Here is a 16368-nt window from a genome sequence, read left to right on the forward strand (position 1 = left end):
AGCCTGTGGGAGGAGGGACCAGCAGGAGGAGCGGGACTGGGGTAAGGGAGGCAGGGGAGCAGGAGCTGTGACTCGCCCCTGGCCATGTCCCCACACCTGAGTCTTCCCACGTGGGCTGGCGGGTGGCTGCTGCTGGGATGATGGCTCTGCCCTTACGCGGCCAAGGGCTCACGCTGTGGATCCAATGGCTTTTGTTTGATCCTACAACAGTCTCGTGTGGCGGGAGCTTATTATTTAATCTTATTTATAAGAAGACCAGACGGAGGCGTAGAGAGGTTATAAGCAACTCGCCCAAGGACACGGGAAGCAGCTGAACCAGAACGTAAGACTCATCCTCTTTGGGTCTAAGCTCTTCCCCTGTTTTGCGATGACTCAGATCAGGGGCCCCGGTGCTACCACGATGGCTTTCTTTTGTCTTGTTTTCCTGGTAACGCAAAGCGGTACCGGGTGAGGGTGGCAGAAAGGGCTCCTTCAAGGAGCTGTGACGGTGAAAGGCGAGGCCCTGTAGCAGGACCCGGAGAGCTGAGCGCCGGGGCCTGGTCCCTGTCCCTCTCCCCCGCTTCCTAAGGTCAGGGCTGACCTGGGGCTCATGACCCAGCACTCCCCGCCCCCACACCGCGACGGCTGCTTCCCCAGCGGCTTCTGCTTCCTCTTCCTCCCTGCAGTTTCTCCTTTCCCGCCTTCGGAGCAGGATGGGGGGCACCTTCTCAGGCTCCCCCCCCCCCCCATCCGGACTGTTCTAGACAACAGCGAGGGTTTGGGTGGTCTAAGTCCGTGATCGGGGAAACTGCGGCTCGAGAGTCGCATGCGGCTCTTTGGCCCCTTGAGTGTGGCTCTTCCACAACATGCCACGGCCTGGGCGAGCCTATGTTGAAGAAGTGGCGCTAGAAGAAGTTTAAGTTTTAAAAAAAATTGGCTCTCCAAAGAAATTTCGATCGTTGCCCTGTTGATATTGGGCTCCGTGGACTCATGGGTTTGCTGACCACTGGGCTAAGTGGTTGGCCTTGTTCCTTCCAGTCACGCTGAGCCAGTGGGCACCGCGGTCGGAGGGGGCTGTCTGAGTCACATGGGAACTGGGGACACACAGAGGTGAAGGCCCTGAAGCCCCTGACCCGCCCCCCCCCCCTTGCTTCTGCTTATCCCCTGACTGGAGTTTGTGGTGGCGTGGGAGTGGGTAGAGTGACTGCTCTGGTTTTGGCCTCGGGCTCATGCCTCATCCCCTGGACCCTTCATGCTCTGGAGGAGTGGACCAGGGTGAGGCCTGGGGCTAGGCATCCATGGAATCCCCAGAGTAAGGCCGTCACCTTAACCCCTTGAGCAGGACAGAGCTCTGCCGTCCGCCCTCAGCACGGCTCCCTCTGTGCTGCTCCCGAGCCTCTCCTCAGAAGGACCGATGTAACACCTGCGGACCGTCTCTTCCCAGCCCTCCCAGCCCTCCCACTCCTCCCGGCATGGTCCAGCTGCCTGAACAAAACCTCAAGCTGGAGCTTAAGGCCGTGTCTTTTCACCCTGCCTGAGCGCACAGGGTTCCCCCCACTTAGTTCCCTTCTCCAAGCCAGACAGTCATGTTTTCCTGTTCCTGAAAAAGATCATCATGTTACCTACTCATTCTTCTACCGAGTCCCGGATCCTCGTGGCTACTAGCTGATGTCTGCCTCCTGTGGGAAGGTTTGTGTGTGTGTGTGGGGGGGGGGGGGGGAGAGTATTGGAGAGGGGAAGCAAGCCTTGAGTGACCTTGGCCTCTCTGAGCAAGCGCCCCGAGTCCCAGGAAGGGGAACAGTAGAGGGCTCACTGGCTGGCTCTCTGCTCCAGGAGGGCTCCGTGTCCTCAGTGCCCAGAGGCCCTCCCACACCTGGCCTGTCCCCATTCCCTCTCGTGCACGGGAGGCCTGGCTCAGGCACCTGCCCTGTGGTGTCTGCCCCAGGCCGGCCTTTCCCCACCTGAGGTCTCCGGAGCAGGATTGGGCAGGGGGTGCAGCGGCGGCGCTGTCGCCACTGGCCTGGTTCTCACAGTGCCCAGCACTCTGTCCTTCCCAGTCCCGCTGAGTCCTAGACCAGGCACGTCCACGGACAGGCCACCAGGTCTGTCTTCCCAGGCACGTCCACGGACAGGCCACCAGCTACCTGCAGCCACAGCCAGGAGCCACGTTAGGAGCCCTAGACACCTCGTGGCTGCCCCTCTTCGGGCAGGGAGTGGCAGGATTGATTGAGGAGGGAGTGTAAGTCCCCACCGGCTTTCCATGGGGGAGGGACTGTCAGCCATGCGGGTGCAGAGGCAGGAAGGGGGGTGCAGGGAGTGGGGGTGACCGACTGGGTGGCCACTCAGGTCAGGGGCCTCTTCCCGCCACCTCCTAAGGCCTAGGTCCCTCTGCTATGCTGTCCCTTGTTTCCTGTTCTGCTGGTAGGCCCTTTGGGTGGTCATAGATCCTTTGTTGTCTGTGGTTGTTGTTTTTTTCTTCTCTGTTGCTGCTTTGTGACAAGTTTGGTTCCTATCTTAGAAGCGTTCCCGGTGCAAGGACATACCACGGTCGATAAAGCCATTATCACGCTGCCCCGAGAGGACCCGTTGGGCTGTCAGCTAATCCTTGAGATAGCGGTTTGTCCGCCTCTCTCATGGTTGTGGTTGCCCAGTACCCAGTGCCCGTATGGCAGGTGGGACTCTAAAAAGTGCCACTTAAAAAAAAATATATATATATTTTTGATTTATAATATATATATATATATATTATTGATTTTTTTACAGAGAGGAAGAGAGAGGGATAGAGAGTTAGAAACATCGATGAGAGAGAATCATCGATCAGCTGCCTCCTGCACCTCCCCCCCCCCACTGGGGATGTGCCCACAACCAACGTACATGCCCCTGACTGGAATGGAACCTGGGACCCTTCAGTCCACAGGCTCTGTCCACTGAGCCAAACAAGTTTTGGCAAAAGTGCCGCTTCTTCGTCGCTTCTTTGCCTTTTGGCGAAGATCAAGTGTAAGACGGGGTGCTTTTTGCTGACAAAGCCGGCCCCGGTCTGGGGACCTCACCACTCATGTGCGTTGGTCCTTGTCCCTTGTGCCAGGCCAGCCTCACCTTCGTGCCAGGCTGCCATCCTCTGCCCTCGCAGCCATTTGGGGGCGGTGAGGTGAAGCCCAGCTGTGAGGCCCCCTGCTCCTTGGGGCCTCCCGGTTCTGCAGGCAGGGCTTGTGGGAAGTGAAACCTGCGGTTGCCCACGCCGCTGGAGCACATCAGCTGTCTTTCCTGCGAGTTTCTGTGCATTTGGCAGCCCTGCCCTCAGCCCAGCCCAGCCCTTCCCCGGACGGAGGTCCCTGGTCCCCTTTGAACTGGGCCTTTTCCTCAGAAGAGCAGCCGGTGTGGAGTGGGAAGAGGGCTGGGCGAAGAGGAGGCTTGGCTCCAGGCCCTGCCCAGCCAGCTGGGGGCGGAGCTCATCCCTCAGGCACACCAGCCGAGCAGGGGCAGGAAGTCCCAGAGGGGGCAGTGCCAGGTTCAGCATCACACAGCGCAGGGGCGGGCGCTCTGCCAGTCGGATGGCAGCGTGCACCTCTGCTGAGCCTCTGTGTCTGCTCTGAACCATGGCCGGCTCCCCGGAGGCACTGGCACCTGCCCCGGGGCGTTCAGCTGGCCCTGGTGTGAATACTGGGGGGTGGGGTGGGGCGGAAGGGGAGTCCAGGCCTCCAAATCCCCATCTCCCAGGGAGTCCAGGGCTGGAATGCCCACCACCCTCGCTGCCTGTAACAGAGCAGCATGGGGTGTTTCAGCCCCTTCAGCTCTTCTTCCTCATCTGAAAGTTTAAACTACCAGCAGCTGCCCGGCCGGTGTGGCTCAGTGGTTGAGCATCGATCGACCTATGAACCAGGAGGTCGCAATTCAATTCCCAGTTAGGGCACATGCCTGGGTTTCGGGCTTGATCTCCAGTGTGGGGTATGCAGGAGGCAGCCAACCAATGATTCTCTCTCATCATGGATGTTTCTAGCTCTCTCTCTCTCTCTCCCTCTCCCTTTCTCTCTGAAATCAATAAAAAAATATATTAAAACATAAAAATAAAACACCAGCAGCTGTCCCGCTGAGGGCCAGGAACTCATACGACCCTTCGTCGTTGGCACCACTTCACCAACACAGTGGTCGGCAAACAGCGGCTCTTTGGCCCCTTGCGTGTGGCTCTTCCACAAAATACCACGGCCTGGGCGAGTCTATTTTGAAGAAATGGCGTTAGAGGAAGTTTAAGTTTAAAAAAATGTGGCTCTCCAAAGAAATGTCGATCCTTGGACTGTTGCTATTTGGCTCTGCAGACTCATGAGTTTGCCGACCACTGCACTACCCTGTCACGGACCCTACGAGAAAGGAGCAGATGCGGGTGAGGAGGGAAGCCAGGTTTTGCCTGACTCTCACGTCCTTGCTCTTTTTTTTTCTACTGAGACGCCAACTCCCTGAGATGTGGCTCCCAGGGTTCCCCAGGGGGGCGCCGTGTGCCGGGGAGGGGCTGGCAGAGTGGGAGAGGCGGCGAGGAAGCCTGCCACCAGCTCCCCAAACAGTGCCCGGAGCAGAGCCCCGGGTGGTGTCCAGGCCTCTCTGACCTAGAAAATGCCAGCCGCTTCCTTGCCCTCCCATCACTGTCACCACACGGCCCCGCATGACCTGTCCCCTGCCTCCTGCCAGCCTGGCTCAGTCCTGCCTTCCACACGCCCTGGAGTTCCTCAAACAGGGAGTGCCATTTCATACTCTCAGCTTTAAAAAAAAAAAAAAAATATATATATATATATATATATATATATATATATATATATATATATATAATTGATTTTTTTTTTTTACAGGGAGGAAGAGAGAGGGATAGAGAGTTAGAAACATCAACGAGAGAGAATCATCGACCAGCTGCCTCCTGCACACACCCCTACTGGGGATGTGCCCGCAACCAAGGTACATGCCCTTGACCGGAATCGAACCTGGGACCCTTCAGTCCGCAGGCTGACGCTCTATCCACTGAGCCAAACCGGTTTTGGCGTGCTCCCAGCTTCTGCACATGCACTTCCCTGTCCCTGGACGTGCTGCCTGCCCAGCTCTGGTCCACCTGGCCTCCCCCTGCTTGTTTTTGAAGATTCCACTACAGCCTCGCCTCCCACCCCAGCCGGCCTCGGCGCCCCTCCTGTGCCTCCTGGCTGTGCACGGCCGCCCGCCTGGGTAGCACTGTGGCCCCAATTCTGTACGTGCCCCCCTGACCTGTGAGCACCCGAGGGCAGAGATCTCTGCTACCGTTTCTCCGGCATGGCACGTGGCAGGCACACGTGTGGGTGGGAGAATCAGATGTCAGAGTTGGCATCGCTGCGTCCTGTGGTGGCACGGCCCCTCCCCCGTGGTCTGGAGAGGAGTCCGGTGAAAAGCGCCTGGAGCGGCGAGGGAAGGACGGCGGGGACACCGGCAGGAGGGAGCCCGGGGAGACCGTCTGGGTCCCTGCAGGGTGGGCAGGTCCTGGGGGGGGGGTGGGAATTGGGGGTGGGGGAGACAGGGCAGCTGGCCACCAAGCTGGACTTGTGAGCCCCTCGCCGGCTCTGAGCAGCTCCTCGGAGGGCTCACGTGGCTGCTGAGTGGCAGCCTGGCCTCCCAGGTGGTGCCGGGCTCCATCGCTGGCAAGGGCCTCCCTGCTGGGCCCGCCAGGGGAGAGCCGTCCGAGCCAGCGCCTCGGGAGCTTTCAGGTCCAGAGGAGATGTGATTTGTCACCGTGGCCAGTGGCTGCATCCGTGTGGCAGCCAAGATGGGCTCCGCTGAGGCCCAGAGTCTCCCCCCGCCTTTTTTTTTATTAAGGTATTATCTGTGTACATATCTTACCATTGCGGCCCCCCCCCCCACTCCCATACATGCCCTCCCTCCCCAGAGTTTTACGTCCATTGGTTATGCTCATATGCATGCATACAAATCCTTAGGTTGATCTCTTATCTCCCCCAGATCTCCCTCCCCTCCCCGCTGTAATTTGACAGTCTGTTTGTTGCTTTACTGTCTCTGTATCTACCTTTTTGTTCATCAGTTTATAATGTTCCTTATTATCCATAAATGAATGAGATCCTGTGGTGTTTTTCTTTCATTGCCTGGCTTGTTTCACTCAGCATGATGCTTTCCAGTTCCATCCAGGTCGCTGCAAATGATGAGAATTCCTTCTTTTTTGTGGCCGCATAGTATTCCATTGCGAAGATGTACCATAGTTTTTTGATCCAATCTTCTGCTGACGGGCACCTAGGCTGTTTCCAAATCCTAGCTATTGTAGATTGTGCTGCTATGAACATAGGGGTGCATATGTCCTTTCTGATTGGTGTTTCTAGTTTCTTAGGATATATTTCTAGGGAGGCCCAGAGTCTTAATGGTGGCACCACAGGGACCAGGGACCAGGGTGAGAGCAGTTTTGGGTTCACCTCTCTTGGAGGCACCTGTGGTTGGTGCTTATCCCCGTGTGCAGTTGAGGAGAAAACCAGGGGCTTGTATCTTCCTGACCAGGCTGCCTCTCAGGCAGGGCGCTGCTCCCAGGGCTTACCTGTAGGGCCACAGCTTTCTTCCATCCATCGCTCTCTGAAGGCCAGCTGGGTACCCCCTCCAAATTCCCCTCGGATTCTGCAAGCCCCTGACTAGGAGTCATGAGCCATATGCCAACGGTGGAAAACACTTCTTCTTTAAAAAAAAAAATATATATATATTTTATGGATATTTTTACAGAGAGGAAGGGAGAGGGATAGAGAGTTAGAAACATTGATGAGAGAGATACATTGATCAGCTGCCTCCTGCACACCTCCTACTGGGGATGTGCCCACAACCAAGGTACATGCCCCTGACCGGAATCGAACCTGGGACCCTCCAGTTGTGACTCATTTAGAAGTGAGGAGTCCAGGTGAAAAGCGCCTGAAACAGTGAGGGAAGCAGCCACGTGAGCCCTCAGAGGAGCTGCTCAGAGCCAGTGAGGGGCTCACAAGCCAGTGAGGGGCTCTGGAGGTGGGTTCCTAGAAGGGCTGGCTGAGTCCTAGTGTCCAGCCCCTTAGGCTCACGGAGCTGAGGGTTGCAAAGGGCTTCAGGTCCCTCCCAGCCTTCTTTCCCTCCCGCCCCCTCCATGAGAACTTTAATGGACAAGAGCTCTGGGTCTCTCTGAGGGCCGGGCCCTTTCTCCGGGGCAGGGAACCCACTGCAGCCCGTTTTCCATGCATCTCCTGACGCCGGTTGCTGACTCAGCTCAGCTGATCCCTGCTGAGGAAGCAGACGGTGACTCAGGGCCCCGAGGCCCTTCCCGGGCCCCGCGCCCCGGGCGTTCATGGAAACTTGATTGGGGTTTGGCTGAACCGTTGTTTCCACCTCAGACCCAGCGCACGGGGTGAGACGTGGAGGGTGAGGGGGCACATGAGATGTGTGAGCCACAGATGGAGAGAATGAGCCTGCTGTCTGGCGGGAGGCGAGACTGGGACCAGGAAGAGCACGTGGTTCTGTCAGCAGCTTTTCCCCTGGGGCCACGTTTCCATGTGCAGTCTGGGCTGTGTGGGGACAGGTCGCAGGGGGCTAGTTCCGCTGTGTTCTGAGCTCACAGGGAGTATTTTTTTAAATATACATTTTATTGATTTTTCACAGAGAGGAAGAGAGAGGGATAGAAAGTTAGAAACATCGATGAGATAGAATCATCAATCAGCTGCCTCCTGCACACCCCCTACTGGGGATGTGCCCGAAATCAAGGTACATGCCCTTGACCAGAATGGAACCTGGGACCCTTTAGTCCACAGACTGACGCTCTATCCACTGAGCCAAACCGGTTCCGGCATCACAAGGAGTATTGAGCTCACTGTGGAGACAGACCCTTCTCTCCCCTCTCAGCCTCCCATCTGCTCCCATCATTTCTGGTATTTCTAACAGGATTTTAGCCGAAACCGATTCTGCTCAGTGGATAGAGAATCAGCCTGTGGACCGAAGGGTCCCACGTTCTATTCTGGTCAAGGGCATGTATCTTGGCTGCGGGCACATCCCCGGTAGGGGGTGTGGAGGAGGCAGCTGGTCGATGTATCTCTCTCATCGATGTTTCTAGCTCTCTATCCCTCTCTCTTCCTCTCTGTAAAAAAAATCAATAAGATATACTTAAAAACAACAACAACAACAAAAACAACACAGGATTTTAGCTCTTTGCCCCCCTCCCTCCTTTCCCCCTCCCTTCCCCCCCTCCCGTCTCTCTCACACACGCATCCACCCAGGAACCCTGACCTTAGTGAGGCTGAATGAGTGTAGAGGTGACGGAGGTGAAAAGAGGCATCCTGGGTGCTGTTGGAAGTTGGGACCAGGAAGACCGGGCTCCCTGAGCACCCTGGCCTGGGCATCTGTTCCTACTCTCCCCATGGCCTCTGCCCAAGACCCCTGTGTCCGGAGGGGGCCCGAAGGCAGAGCCTTGGAGGCGCTGAGGCCCCGAGCTGCCCACGTGGGCATAGGCGGCAGTTTGGGTCCCATCTCCCTGCTAACCCAGACGCCCGCCTTCCCCTGCAGCTACCGAGGCTTCATCCTGCTGCTCACCTTCTTCATCTACACGTGTTATCACATGTCCAGGAAGCCCATCAGCGTGGTGAAGGTGAGGCTGGCCTGGCGAGGGCAAAGATGCAGGAGATGCTAGAGAAATAAGACGCTCCAGGCGAGGGGCCTGGAGCGCGGCCCAGGACCATCCTCCTTCTTACCGCGGCCACGGAGCCTGCTCCTCTGCCTGGCGGCTCCCTCTGTTAGGAGCCCTTGTGTGGCAGAGACCCACCCTGGCGCTCCTGTGAGTTTAGTCACCGAGACACAGCGTCCGTGGCTGTGCTGCCCTGAGCGAGCTAGGACCCTGGGCTCTGTAGGCTCAGCCTTCACTGAGGGTCCGCTATGGCCCCCTGTCCCTGTCCCAGGTCCTGCAGGGGAGGTGCCAGAGGCCGGAGCAGAGGCTGGAGGGGAGGTTGGTGGTGGCTGGGGAGGGAGTTGCCTGCTCCCTTCGGGCTGAGGGGCCTGAGGGGCCCCTGGCCCGTGTATCCCATTGTCTGTCCAGAGCCGTCTGCACCAGAACTGCTCGGAGATCATCCAGCCGCCCAATGCCACCCACAGTCCCAACGACACCACCTGGTGCAACTGGCCTCCGTTTGGTAAGAATGGGGCCGGTGATTCCCCCCCCCGCCCCCCAACCCTCCCCAGGAAGGGGGTCCAGGGCCAGGGAGGCCTTCCTGCGGGGGCAGCTGAGCAGCGAGCTCAGCTGTCTGTCTCGCCCTTCTGCTCCCAGACCAGGACAACTACAAGGAGCTGCTGGGCGCTGTGGACAACGCCTTCCTGGTGGCCTACGCCATCGGCATGTTCATCAGGTGAGCGGGCGGGGCCGGGTGGCTGGTCCCGAGCTGCTGCCGTCCTCACTCACCGGGCAGCGGGCAGCAGGCAGCGGGCAGCGGGCAGCGGGTCCCAGTGACAAAGCTGCCAGCTCCCCAGGTGGAAATGAGACCGAGACTTCTGCACGTGTGCTCCGCCACAGCCATTCTCGTTTCCCTGTGCGGTCACTCGCACTTCCAGTCGCTCTTTTCCTGGAAAGCCTTTCCCGGACCCTCCTTCTGATTCCTTGCGGGGTGGCAGGGTCCGTGGTGTGGCTGGAATGTGGTTTGTTCTGGACCCGGATCCTTCAAGGCTGGGTAGGGGGGGCGCTGGATGCAGAAACGGGCAGGAAGCCCTGTCCTGTCCTGGGCCTCCATTCGCCAGGCAGGCATGGTGTTTGTCACCAGGAGTCCGGCAGGTACCCCCTCCAGCAAGCTCACAGCCTGCCGGGACCTGCAGCAGCTGGGTGCACAACAGTGTGGGGCTCTGTGTCAGGCGGCTCCAGGGTGGCCACTTAGTCCAGGCCGGGGTTAGAGAAGAGGGACTAGGGAAGCTTCTTGAAGGAGGTGCTGCTGGCACCGATGCGGAGCAGGGGCGTGGTGGGTGGGGGGAGAGGCGAGGCAGAGGCTGGCGTGGGGGAAGTAAGGAAGCGGGAGGCAGAGTGATCAGGGCTGGGGTGCGGAGAGCAGCAGGAGGTGGGCTGGAGAATGAGCCCCGTGGGCCAGGCCGTGGGCACAGGAGAGCGTTGGAGGGTCCCCTCGGGGTGTCGCGTTCAGATTTACATTTCAGACAGGCCACGCCGAGGGACGAGAGGCAGGTCAAGGGAGGGCAAGGCTGAAGGCCTGGTTATGCCAGGAAGCAGATGGATGACAGTGCAGCTACACTCAAAAAACATTTTTTTTTTTTTAAATTGGTTCCAGAGAGGAAGTGAAAGGGAGAGAGAGAGAGGGAAACATCAATGATGAGGGAGTCACTAAACCGCTGCCTCCTGCACGCCCCACACTGGGGATCGAGCCCACAACCTCGGCAGGTGCCCTGATCGGGAATCAAACCGTGACCTCCTGGCTCGTAGGTCGATGCTCCACCATTGAGCCGCACTGGCCGGGCGCAGCTACGCTTTGAGAGCACTTGAGTTAGAACAGTGGTCGGCACACTCATTAGTCAGCAGAGCTAAATACCAACACTACAACGACTGAAATTTCTTTGGAGAGCCACATTTTTTTTAAACTTAAATTCTATAGGTAGGTACATTGTTAGTGACTTAATTAGGGTACTCCTTCCATCGCACTGTACATGGGCGCCCGCGCGTGGTGTTTTGTGGTAGACCCAAAGAGCCTCATGTGGCTTGTGAGCCACGGTTTGCCGACTACTGAGTTAGAACAGCAGGAATAGAGGTGGAAAGACGACCTGCAGGAGGCAGCTGGTTGATGTCTCTCTCTCATCGATGTTTCTGGCTCTCTATCCCTCTCCCTTCCTCTCTGTAAAAAAATCAATAATATATATTGAGAGATAGAGAGATAGAGAGCCAGAAACATCGATGAGAGAGAGTCATCGATCGGCTGCCTCCTGCACACCCCCCGCTGGGGATATGCCAAGGTACATGCCCTGGACCGGAATCGAACCCAGGTCCCTTCAGTCCCCAAGCCGACGCTCTATCCATTGAGCCAAACCGGTTTTGGCAATAAAATATATATTTTTAAAAATGCAGCAAGAGAGGCTCCCAAGAAAATCAACGAGGAGGCATGGCCAGCCCAGGGGGAGGGGCTGAAACCCTCCAGAGTGACATGGAGCAGGCCAGGGGGAGGACAGACCTAGGAGCGTGGTCAGCAGTGTCTGGGAAAGCAGAGAAGCCCAGGGAGTGGAGGGCAGCGGGTGTCGCTGGCTGTGGCAGCACAGAGGTCCCTGGGGTCACCATGGCCAGAGCCGCCCGGCCCAGCGGAGTGCCGGTGGGCGGGAAGAGAGGGAGGCCGGGCGGAGGAGTGCAGATGGCGGGGCTAACCACGAATCTAACTCAATTCTCCAGCGGGATTTTCGGGGAGCGGCTCCCTCTCCGTTACTACCTTTCGGCCGGAATGCTGCTCAGCGGCCTCTTCACCTCGCTCTTCGGCCTGGGCTATTTCTGGGACATCCACGTGCTCTGGTACTACGTGCTCATTCAGGTAAGAGTCCCCGTCTTGCTCTCTGGCCGCTGTTTCCATCTCAGGAAGAATCTAGTCCCGGCTCAGGAAGAATCTAGTCCCAGGCCGTGGCCGAAGGAGGCCCTCACGCCTCCTGCCCAGCCCACTGCTCTTGTGGGATGCCCCCTAGGGTCCCACCTCCCAGGGTCACGCGTTCGCCCCCTCCGTAAGTCTGCACTGAGCACTCCCCATGTCACTACGTGCCTGAGACTGGGTCTCTGCAGCAAAGGATCTTGGGCCTCTGATGTTGATTTTTTAAAAAAAATATATATTTTATTGATTTTTTTTTTTTTTTTTTTTACAGAGAGGAAGGGAGAGGAGAGGGATAGAGAGCTAGAAACATCGATGAGAGAGAGACATGGATCAGCTGCCTCCTGCACGCCCCCCCCCCCCCCCCCACTGGGGATGTGCCTGCAACCAATGTACATGCCCTTGACCGGAATCGAACCCGGGACCTTTCAGTCCGCAGACCGACGCTCTATCCACTGAGCCAAACCGGTTTCGGCTGGGCCTCTGATGTTGAACCTCCCCAGCCCGGGGTGGGTCAGAGCAGGACGTGGGCAGCATGCCGGGCCTGTCCCACCTGCCCGCTCTCTCCCTGCAGATCTGCAATGGACTCGTCCAGACCACAGGCTGGCCCTCAGTGGTGACCTGCGTGGGCAACTGGTTTGGGAAGGGAAGGTGAGTGTGACAAAGGGGTGTGAGCGGGAGGTTCCCTGGGAGGGCGGGGGCAGTGAGGAGGTCGCTGGGCCCCTAACGTAATTTTGGGGTAAACAATTAGAAACTTGCCTCCTTCTTGCCGAGTGGCATATGCTGAGTGAGGCAAACATGTCGGTGACAAAAGCAGTATGGGTTTTCTGTTGATTAGGTTTTAACCCAGAAGACAGCAACTTTAATTATGCGTTTCCTCATAATAAATGAATTTCCATTTCTCCTAAAGGCAAAAAAGAAGCCTGTAAAACGGTTTTTTCTTTCTTTTTTTTCTTTTCTTTCTTAAGCTGGCTTTTCTTTTTTAAAACATTTTTATTGATTTCAGAGAGGAATGGAGAGAGAGAGAGAGAGAGAGAGAGAGAGAGAGAGAGAGAGAGACATCAATAATGAGAATCATTGATTGGCTGCCTCCTGATGCCCCCACACTGGGGATTGTAACCCAGACAAGTGCCCTGACCTCCTGGGTCAAACCGTGACCTCCTGGTTCATAGGTTGACGCTCAACCACTGAGCCACGCCAGCTGTGCCTGAGCTAGGTTTTATGCAAAAAAAGAAAAGAAAAAAAAAAGGAAAAAAAAGAAAAAAAGAAAAAGCTTGCTTTAGGCAGGACTTCTCACCTTGCACTGTTGACATTTGGGGCTGGGGATTCTTGGTCTTGAGGGCCAGCTGCGTACTGTAGATGCTTGGCAGCATCTGCCCACTAGGTGCCGCTAGCGCTCCCTGAGCTGTGACTGTGAAAAGTCTCCGGACATGGCACATGTCCCCTGGGGGCTGAGGACCAGTGCTTTAGAGTTACAGCCACAGGAAAGGGAGAAGACGGGGTGGGGGTCTTAACCCCTGAGGACAGCAGAGCTCCCCTGGCAGGCCCTGTGTGCCGGCTCAGGTCTGCAGGCCTGGCTGTCCCTCGCCTGATCCCAGCCTTCCCTCCCCTTTCCCGGACACGGAGCAGCCAGCTTTCTGCACTGGGCCAGGGCAATGGAGAGGGACCCTATGCTTCCCTTTTTACTTTTTAAAAATATATATTTTATTGATTTTTTACAGAGAGGAAGAGAGAGGGATAGAGAGTTAAACATCGATGAGAGAGAAACATCGATCAGCTGCCTCTTGCACACCCCCTACTGGGGATGTGCCCACAACCAAGGCACATGTCCTTGACTGGAATCAAACCTGTGACCTTTCAGTCTGCAGGGCGATGATGCTCTAGCCACTGAGCCAAACCGGTTTCGGCCTATGCTTCCCTTTTTACTTTTTCTGCTCTTCTCCCCTCCTCCTCATCTTCCTCCCTCCCTCCCTCTCTCTCCAGGCGAGGTCTCATCATGGGCATCTGGAATTCCCACACATCCGTGGGCAACATCCTGGGCTCCCTGATCGCCGGCCTCTGGGTGAGCGAGCGATGGGGCCTGTCCTTCGTGGTCCCCGGCGTCATCACCGCTGCCATGGGCATCGTCACCTTCCTCTTCCTCATCGAGTGTGAGTGGACCCTCCCTCCCTCCCTCCCCGCGGGGCCCGTAGCTCTGGGAGAAGCCGGCTGGCTCCGGGAGGAAGATTCCTGGCCACAGAGCGGGAGCCCCGGAGGTGGGACTCGGGACCAGCAACCGCTCTGAGCCCCCGTTTTTCTCACTTGTCAATGGGACCAACAGCTTGTCCATCCCCGGGCTGGCGAAGGTTTACAGGACATAGGAAGCTACTGGTAGAATGCCTGCCGCTAGTTGGTGCTTGGCAAGTGCTGGCTGAGTGTGAGGGGGGAGAGTGGGGGTAGACAGGACACTCGCACGTTCGCTGTCCTCATCCCATCCGTCCCTGACAGCCTGAGTCAGCTGGCCCAGGGAGCAGGGCCACTTGGTGGCAGGAGAACGGAAGTCCCGGGGACATTAGTGACAAGGCTGGTGATGGAGAGCCAGGCCTAGCAACATATTTTTATTGATTTAAAATAAAATCGAGAGAGAGAGAGAGAAATAATCAATGATGAGAGAGAATCATTGATTGGCTGCCTCCTGCATGCCCCACACTGCGAGTGGCTCCCTCGTGTGGCCACTTTGGGGGTGGGGACCAGTCCCAGAGCACGGGGAGGGCCCTGCCCGAGGAATGCTTCTTAGAAGGTTTTTGTTTCAGACCCAGAGGATGTGGACTGCACCACCCCTCAGCACCACGTGAGTGTGCACGCCCGCCCCCCCCCCCCCCGCCATGCTCCCTGCCCTCCCATTGCACCCCCAGACAAGGCTGGGGGTTGGAGGAGGAAGCCTTGAGCCCGGTTACCGCCCAGGCCCCGTGTCAGGCCCTTGGGTTGGCTCCTTGCAGCCCGGGGGGACCTCAGGCGGTTAGTCCAGTCCGGAGAGGGACCCTCCAGCCGGCAGGAGGGGGCCCATGGACGTGCCCACAGCACGGTCTCATCTCTGTTCAGGGGGAGCAGGAAGAGAAGCAGGGCAGCCCCGAGGACGCCGGGTACAACCCCTACGGCCACCAGGAGGGCAGCCTGGAGGCGGCCGCCGGATGGTCCAAGGAGCCAAGCGCTCAGCCCGCTGCCATCAGCTTTTGGGGGGCGCTCATGATCCCGGTGAGAAGCGGGGGGGCGGGGGGGAACGGGGAGGGGAGGGGCCCTCTAGGTTTCTCTGTAGGATGTCGGGAGAGGGGGTCTCAGGGTGCTCTGTGGTTTCCAGAGCCTCCTCCCGGGAGGGGCCGGGGCTGGGCCAACAGGGAGGAGGCTTGCCCGGACACAGCGCTGGGGCAGCGCACACATTGCTCTCGCTGTCCGTGGGGGTGACCGGAGGTGCTTGGGGTGGCGGGGGGGGGGTGTGCAGGGTGCTGGGGGGTGCTCCGCTGCCCCCAGGGGCTGCACCCTCCTCACTGTGCCCCCTGCTCCGCTCCCAGGGTGTCATCGAGTTCTCGCTGTGTCTGCTCTTTGCCAAGCTGGTCAGCTACACCTTCCTCTACTGGCTGCCCCTCTACATCTTCAATGTGGGTGAGTTCCGGGGAGGAGCGGCGAGGAAGGAGCCGTTGGTCCGAGAGGAAACCCCTGGGTGATGCCTGTGACTCCAGGGTTCAGGCAGGATCTCGGCTGAGCCTCTTGGAGGGCAAAGGGCGATTTAAAAAATATATATTATTATTGATTTCAGAGAGGAGGAAAGAAGGGGGAGAGAGAGAGAAACATCAATAATGAGAGAAAATCATTGACTGGCTGCCTCCTGCACACCCCACACTGGGGATCGAGCCCGCAACCAGGGCATGTGCCCTGACTGGGAATGGAACTGTGACCTCCTGGTTCATTGTCAGTCAATGCTCAACCACTGAACCCCGCCTGCCAGGTGCGATTTTTATTTTTAAATGTGAAGATGAACCTTGTATGCTACCCCTCAGGCCCTGCCTCCAGCCACCCTTCCCTCCTTGGTCTGAGTGGGGAGTTAGGAACCGGAAGCTCTGTTCTGTAACCTGCCCCGGCTTCTCCATCCGTTAGTGTAGGAAACTCACCTCCAGGCTGCTTCGCGCATAGACAGGTGGGATTGGAGTGCTCTAGAAAAGGTCTGCCTTTTTTTTTTTTTAAAATATATTTTATTGATTTTTTACAGAAAGGAAAAGAGAGGGATAGAGTTAGAAACATTGATGAGAGAGAAACATCAATCAGCTGCCTCTTGCACACTCCCCACTGGGTATGTGCCCGCAACCAAGGTACATGCCCTTGACCGGAATCGAACCTGGGACCCTTGAGTCTGCAGGCTGACGTTCTGTCCACTGAGCCAAACCTGTCAGGGCAAGGTCTGCCTTTTGAATGCTCCCATATTCCCTTGAGATTCTGCCAACCTGGGTGAGCCTGGTGAGCCACTCACCAATCAAGACCTGGTGAGCCACCCCCACAGCTTGTAGGCTGGAGGGGAACACTGTTCTCCTCTCCCAAGGGGCTGCCGGGAGCCTCATGGGCCTCTTCCCGGTGCTGGGTTGGCTGCACTGCCCAGCTCCTGGACCGCTCTTCCTGCCTCTAAGGATGGACAGACGAGGAGAGGTCACTGTGGTGGTTGAAAAGGATATTTACGCCGGCCTGGCCTGGGTCTTTGCTATTCCCTAGGGTCAGGTGGCTACTCCATCAAAAACCAGAATCCTGGTCTGGCCAGGAGGTTCTGTTAGTTGGAGCATCATCCCGTACACCAAAAGGTTGCGGG

General features: G+C 57.5%; 2 protein-coding genes and 1 long non-coding RNA gene across 4 annotated transcripts in view; 1 reads left to right on the forward strand and 2 right to left on the reverse strand.

The window, feature by feature from the left end:
* Positions 1-16368, reverse strand: part of LOC311613558 — a 475229-nt gene that overhangs the window by 147656 nt on the left and 311205 nt on the right. The gene's annotated exons all lie outside the window — the stretch shown is intronic.
* TMEM218 (transmembrane protein 218) overlaps positions 1-16368 on the reverse strand; it is a 93116-nt gene that overhangs the window by 50317 nt on the left and 26431 nt on the right. The gene's annotated exons all lie outside the window — the stretch shown is intronic.
* SLC37A2 (solute carrier family 37 member 2) overlaps positions 1-16368 on the forward strand; it is a 33823-nt gene that overhangs the window by 8756 nt on the left and 8699 nt on the right. For both annotated transcript variants that reach the window (XM_084867565.1, XM_084867566.1), the window contains exons 2-10: positions 8497-8578; positions 9023-9116; positions 9251-9329; positions 11354-11489; positions 12112-12188; positions 13521-13687; positions 14330-14367; positions 14619-14771; positions 15086-15176. In XM_084867565.1, coding sequence (XP_084723691.1) covers positions 8497-8578; positions 9023-9116; positions 9251-9329; positions 11354-11489; positions 12112-12188; positions 13521-13687; positions 14330-14367; positions 14619-14771; positions 15086-15176 — 917 coding nt within the window. The remainder of the gene's footprint in view (positions 1-8496; positions 8579-9022; positions 9117-9250; positions 9330-11353; positions 11490-12111; positions 12189-13520; positions 13688-14329; positions 14368-14618; positions 14772-15085; positions 15177-16368) is intronic.

The sequence above is a fragment of the Pipistrellus hanaki genome (genome assembly GCF_964339955.1).
Source record: "Pipistrellus hanaki genome assembly, chromosome: 19".
In the NCBI taxonomy this organism is placed as follows: Eukaryota; Metazoa; Chordata; class Mammalia; order Chiroptera; family Vespertilionidae; genus Pipistrellus; species Pipistrellus hanaki.